The 7,001-nt window shown below is 34.0% G+C and overlaps 1 protein-coding gene and 1 pseudogene across 1 annotated transcript; one reads left to right on the top strand and one right to left on the bottom strand.

The window, feature by feature from the left end:
• Window positions 1–2,885: 2,885 nt before the first annotated feature.
• Window positions 2,886–5,616, bottom strand: LOC111879065 (probable apyrase 6). The gene is made up of 8 exons (XM_023875543.3): window positions 4,818–5,616; window positions 4,612–4,724; window positions 4,425–4,532; window positions 4,274–4,337; window positions 3,993–4,154; window positions 3,808–3,905; window positions 3,530–3,726; window positions 2,886–3,280 (listed from the first exon to the last, which is right to left on the bottom strand). The coding sequence occupies exons 1-8, from the start codon at window positions 5,443–5,445 to the stop codon at window positions 3,004–3,006; spliced, it is 1,647 nt and encodes a 548-aa protein (XP_023731311.1). The 5' UTR covers window positions 5,446–5,616; the 3' UTR covers window positions 2,886–3,003.
• Window positions 5,617–5,933: 317 nt separating this feature from the next.
• Window positions 5,934–6,752, top strand: LOC128132778 (uncharacterized; annotated as a pseudogene).
• Window positions 6,753–7,001: the final 249 nt, after the last annotated feature.

The following is a 7,001-nucleotide window of genomic DNA, read 5'->3' on the forward strand; positions in this document are numbered from 1 at the left end:
CATGTATGCATTCGGTGTTGGAGATTCGACTGTTATGTGTTTAATATTAGAATGGTGTGTAATAAAAACCCCATAACTATAAATAACTTAAAAACCAACCCATTTCTAAAACATGACAGTTTGGATTTAAAAGTATCAGTTCTTTATTATTAAACTACATTGTTTAAGCTTATTGTTTTATTTATTCGTTATATTAACAGATTTAGGGTTTTAGTCAAGGCAAAAAGAAACCAAAAAAAAAAAAACTATTCAATTACAAGGGTTTTAATTTCTATGTTCCAAATATGCTTGTTTACAACCATTGGCAACCCATTCAAATTCCTGAGTTCTCTCTTATGGAATCAAATTTCATCGAAAACACTACCCTACAATATAACCAAATTTCTAGCTTTATTGTGGGGTGGTGTTTTTGATGGAATTGGATCCAATATTGAGAGAGAGAGAGAGAGAGAGAGAGAGAGAGAGAGAGAGAGAGAGAGAGAGAGAGAGAGAGAGAGAGAGAGAGAGAGAGAGAGAGAGAGAGAGAGAGAGAGAGAGAGAGAGAGAGAGAGAGAGAGAGAGAGAGAGAGAGAGAGAGAGAGAGAGAGAGAGAGAGAGTTTTGGAATGGTTTGACAACTACTGTAAGCTTCTTTAATTATTTTTTGGTATTCTGGTCATGCGGTTTTTGCAAAACTATTTGCAAAACTATGCCATCACCCCATCAGCAGAAACATATGCCAAAACCCCCGACTCTCTCTTTTGATTGATCCCTTCAAGATGAACACATCTTATTTATAGGTGACAAAATGCAAGTGGGTCTAAGCTATTCACAGAAACATTTTAACAAATAGTTGGATAGCATTCCATTAAAAGGTCCATAACAGACTCCCTTCCCACTCAATATCTTTACGTTCCAAATAAGAGTTTTTGAAAAAAAAAATGTAAAAAAAAAGGTAAAATGTGTAAAAAAAAAGTGTAAAATGAAGTTCTATAAAAACAATGTAGATAGTATACTAATAAAAGGTAATAAAAAACATGTTAAATGAAATTTTATAAAATTAAAATAATTTTTTTAAAAAAGTTGAGGCTAATCTGTAAAAACAAAAGTTAAAGGACTTGTGGCTTAAAATTTTTGTCACATTGCTTAAAAATTTTGTCATTTAGAAGCGCGTGTTGCCATTTTTGTCATGCTAAGTTTTTTTCTAAAATTAATTTATATAAAAAATAATCAATTTAAACAAATTATTTTTATTAAAACTTAAATTTCATCAGCTTGAAAGGAATTATTACTATATGCTTAAAAAAAATACAACATAGAAGAAAACACAAAACACTTCATATTAAATAAAACACAACACTATATAAATTTAAAACATATGAAACATTAAAAAACACAACACTAGTTCATTCACAATGTTGACGGCATTTATCACACCATCTTACAAATTGTCAAAGCTCAACAAACCGAAAAGCATCCTGATTTGGTGACACGGTATTTACTAAGGCCAGCTCGGACATGTCGAGCCTTGCCCACTCGCTTAGTTAAATAAGGGTAACTTACAAAATATATGAAGTGACTAAATAAAAACATACAATAGTTGTAGGACTAATTTCAACGATTAACACTAAATACTACTATTTGGTACACTGTATTCTAGCTTAATTAGTGATCCTTATAAAACCAAATTTAACTCTATTCATTTTTACTAGATTGCTCTTAAAAGTATCAAATTTTATCATAACACGCATTATTTTTATTCATATATCATTAATACACAAAAATCAAATTCAATCCATTCCAATATTAGATAGTTCCAATTTCTATAATTTAAATAAGATAAAACTTTATAAACGGTCTTTTGATTTTAGTCTCTATTTTGTTTCTTTGTTCTCAAATGATGGCTCCTGCGGTTTACAAACTTTTCATAGACAGAGTAGACTAGCACTATTGTTGGGATTTTTATTTTATTTTATATTTTTATTTATTTATGTATATACTTTCTCCTGTATACTTGTCTTCTGTTTCATCTTTTTTTAGGCTTATATCGACTTATCCCTAATGCTTGTCTCTTTTGTAGGTTCCAGAAGTTAAGTTTTTTTTTTTTTTTTTTTTTTTTTTTTTTTTTTTTTTTTTTTTGTTGCTCACTTGGACTTATTCCCTTCCTCATGTTGTGCTTGTTTTTCCTCATTTACAGGCCATTGTTTGCTTATGATAAAGGTATTCTTTGCGACATAATCGTTTTTCTCCCTATAGAGAGACTTTGACCGTCGATATCTACCTCCTCGATTTCTTATTATATTGGGATCTTCTGAGGTCTATTGTTGTTGATTTTGCCCTCACATAGAGGTGTCAATCTTAGACACGACAAGAAACAAAATTGGGACAAAATCGAAATTCAAATACATGTTCGTGTTAAGTGTAAAAACAAAAAAAACCCTACGTTGCGTTCAAAATTTGACACAAATTGACACGGTTTAGCATATGTTTGTTTTGTTTTTCGTGTTTGTCGTGTTATATATGATTAATTATGAATTAAAAAGACTAATAATTGTATTATCATGTATTTGTTGTGTTTGTCATGTTTTAATCTGACTTGTTTTCATTTTAATAAAAATAAACACGAAATTATGCCATATCATATTGTGTTATATATAACAGTATTGTGTCGTGCTTTTTGACTCGACAAGGTAGCTCAATTTGACATCCCTAACCTCACATGTCTTGCATGTGTTTTGACTTAACAAACCAAAATAGACGATGTTAACCATAAAAACTGTCTATGGAAACCAAGGAATCGGGAAACCATAGACCATTTATGAAGTTGTCTTTAACTAAAATGGTAAATAAATGCATTTCCTACACTAAATCATTTATTAAATTAAAAAAAATGAAAGGGGGCGGTCATAATCGAACTATAAAGCTTGTACATGTTTCAAATTAACAAAACCAAGAATAATATTTCAGTTACATAACCTTCTACAAACAACTCTCATGAATAAAATTATAGTAAGAAAAAAAGAAACTATGAGAATCTACCTACTCGAGTAACTATATATTTCCCTTTCTCTAAATCATATATTGTCTTCACATGAGGCTTCTTCCATTTGGACACAAAATACACAACAAACAACAAAACAGCAACAAAAGCCAACAACCCTAAAAAAGTCAAAGACTCATTCCCAAATATTGACCTCATGGGGTCAAAATGGTCAACGCCCATATCACTAAAACTTTGTAAAATGAACGCCCCCAAAGCCCAATCAAGTGGAATATCATTCACCTTATTAGCATATCCAATCCTGTTCAAAAAATTATAAAAATCAAACCATCTATCACTTACTTAATACTAAAAGAACAACTTTATACAGGATACGACACTTTTTGACTTTATTACGTCATAACTTTTTACAAATTACTTGTTTATTTTTTCTTCCATTTCCCAATATATTATATAAAGTCGCTTTTTACATATATTTTATTTATCCATACAACACTTTATCCAAACAGACAGTATCAATATCAGTAATAGTATCACACACACACAGTACCTTGTATCATCCAAGGCGATTCCAAGGGAGTCATGAAGTAAAGCAACAATGTAAGCAGAAGAGAAGCAATAACGATGCAAGTCTTCTTCATGGAAACTCGGGTATTTTACTTTTAGATTTGACCAATCTTCTTCACAGAATTTTGGTCCAACCACCATAAGTTCAGAAAGAAATGTTCTTGGGGACAACCCAAAAAACTATATAAAAAAAAAGGTAAATGAATTAGAATATATGAGAAAAAAAGTTTAATGATTTACTAAAAAAAAAGTTGAGTGAACCTTGGATGTATGGAAGAAATTTTCAGTTGCTAAAAATTTTCCTTCAAGTTTGGGTATAAATGTAGAACCAATGTAGCATTTTTCATACGCACATTTGTCTGCATTTCAAGACATGTATTGGATTAAGATGAAGGGGTAAAATGGTAAATCAATGAAAGTACGTTGCTTTTTCAATTTTAACACACCTTTGTCTTTCTGCAAGAAGGATAAGGAAGCAATTCTACACTCTGAGAAGTTTCCAGTTGCGTGTAGATTGGATAATTGCTCATGTTTTACCAAAGTAGGAGTGAGTTTCTCTTTCCTAGTCATCACATTGTGTTCATAGCCTTTTGGAGAACATGGATCAACTGGTTTCTTGCAATCAAAAGAGTCAGTAATATTCTCAAAGTTTCAACTTTTTACCAAATTATGCAAACCAATTCGGTAAAATAACACATAAATTGTAGTAAGCATCACATAGAGCTACCTGTTCTACCCGAGTTAGGACCTTTTGCAACAATAGACTCTTGAAGTAAGTCAAATGCAATATTCTGTAAAATTATTACACAGCTATTCAGCATCCCAAAATCCGATATTTTTTTTCCATATTTTTAATTGTAGCATAAAACAATGTTTACCTGACCAAAATGAAGTAAGCTATGGCTGTAAAGTTTGTAACTGATCTTCCCAAATTTGACTGTTTGCAAAAATTCAGAAGGTATTGACTCTCTTGAGACAAATGTCACCTGAAAAAAAGTTGAATCATTGTAAAGGGAAAACATTTCAAAATCTATTATTTCAGAGAAAAGAAGAACAAATGCATACCTGAGCAGAAGCACCACCGAGTTCTATTACCCCTGTTGTTTCTTCAGGATCACCTCCAAGAGTTCCAAGAGCATAGTTAGCCACAACCCATGCATAAACTCCCTCATCCGACCCTAAAACAACAACCCAAAGTTGACATTATCAGTTTATCACCTCTAAGAGTCTCAGAATCACCGATAATTAGCTCTCTAAAGCTTTCATAATACCTGAAATAACAGAAGCCAAATCATCACTGAACTCGAATCCACAACGCCTTAGAACTTTCCTGCAAGACTCCAGAATCCGCTCCTGTACACCCAAATCCAGCATCCTTAAACCAGCCGTTGCCATCAATCTGACCTCCGTCTTCCTCCATTGCTTTTCCGGAACCCTCTTCCTCGCAAACGCCAGCAACTCCAACAGTGACACACCAGCCGAATCTGGATCCTCTGCAAATGTTGATAACCCCGGGGTAATCCGCATGGAACCCAAGCTGTTCTTACTACCAAAATCAAAAACCGGAGCCCCGTCCTCAATCACATACTCAAATACATGGATTCGACTCCCCGTGCTCCCTCCATCAATCACGATTCGATATCGATTCTGTGTGGAGTGTTGTAAGTTAAGATACACATAACATGACAATACACAAACTAGGATTAAGAACCCGATGGCAAGGATTTTCGATTTTGACTGGTGATTTTGTTTGTGGTTTCTGGAAAAGAGATTTGTGGGTCGAAGGAACTGATTGGAGCGAAATTTGAGCTTGATCGAGTTATCCATTTTATTATGGTCTGTATTGAGATCAGAATGATCGACTGCCGCTACTGCCACACGAGCATTCGACCTTCGCATTCACAAACAGTTTATGAACCATATGGACATTGTTTGGAAATTAAACACTCGAGGTTTATGGTTCCAGTGAGTTTCTTGATTGAATTGGAGACGAGAGAGGGCTAATCGTCGACGGAATTTTGCCCTCTCTCTAGATCTTCTAGCTTGATTGGGGAAATGATTCAACCTTATTTTGGTTTCAGTACTAGACCGGGTCTGAGTTTCGTTTTTGACATCGACCGGCTCTAGACCGGATTAGTTTATTTTGATAGCTTCCCGTTTTTAAATGGGAAAATGACTTAAAAAGGTAACGAAGTTTCAAAAATATACAAAAAATATCATTGTTTTATTTTTAGTATTCAAAATACCATTAAAGTATATTTTTTATACACAAAATACCAATGAAGTACACATGTGTTCAAATAAAACCTTGTAGATAACCTACAATAGCCGGTAAAATGGTATTTTGTGTACAAAAAAAAAAACAATCGTCTTTTTTGTATATTTTTGAAACTTCGTTACCTTTTTAAGTCATTTTCCCTTCTTTGAATGTAATGGAAATTTAGCTACTTTTTATAAAGAACCCTCCACTTCACTTCGGCCACTACTGTTCTTCATCGCCACCCTCCACCACCATGGCAAAACCCTTTTTCTTATTCTTCCTCCTAATCATCTGCCTACTTTCATCAACGCCGAAATCTTGCCAGCCACCTCTGTTTCTTAGCAAATCCCCACGGCTTCTCAAAACCCAAAACATTCTTGTTCGGCCGAAGTACACTTACGAGACACGATACTTTGATCAGACTCTTGATCATTTCAGCTTTAATGATCTTCCCAAGTTCTAACAACGTTATCTCATCAACTCCGATCACTGGGTGGGCCCAGGCCCTAATCGTTTGGGCCCAATCTTCCTTTATTGCGGCAACGAAGGCGACATCGAATGGTTCGCTGCCAACACCGACTTCGTTTGGGAACTCGCCCCTCGTTTTGGTGCCATTGTCATCTTCCCCGAAGTAAAAGCCCTAATCACTCTACTCTACATTAATTTCTTCACTTGTAGACCTTTAATAATACAATTTTATCAAAATCTACGTGATTTGATCTAGCATCGATATTATGGTGAATCGATGCCATATGGAAGCCAGAAAGAGGCATACAAGAACGCTTATACTTTAGCCTATCTAACAGCCGAACAAGCACTTGTTGATTACGTTCTTCTCATCACCGATTTGAAGAGAAATTTGCCAGCCGAAGCATCACCTGTAATCTTGTTCGGCGGATCATACGGTGGAAGTAAGATCTTTTCCAACAATTTCAACAAAAATTAAACAATCTCATCAAACAAGCACTTGCTGATTACGCTCTTCTCATCCAATTTACCTGAAGTACCTAGTTACCATAATGTTTTAGTTGAACACATGTGTATTTTGTTGGTATTCTGTGTACAAATAGTAACATTAATGGTATTTTTTGTATTAAAAAAACAACAATGGTATTTTTTGAACATTTGGAAACCGGGTAACCTACAATAGCTGGTAAAATGGTATTTTGTGTAGAAAAAAAACAATGGTCTTTTT

This window comes from Lactuca sativa, chromosome 3 (assembly GCF_002870075.4).
Source record: "Lactuca sativa cultivar Salinas chromosome 3, Lsat_Salinas_v11, whole genome shotgun sequence".
In the NCBI taxonomy this organism is placed as follows: domain Eukaryota; kingdom Viridiplantae; phylum Streptophyta; class Magnoliopsida; order Asterales; family Asteraceae; genus Lactuca; species Lactuca sativa.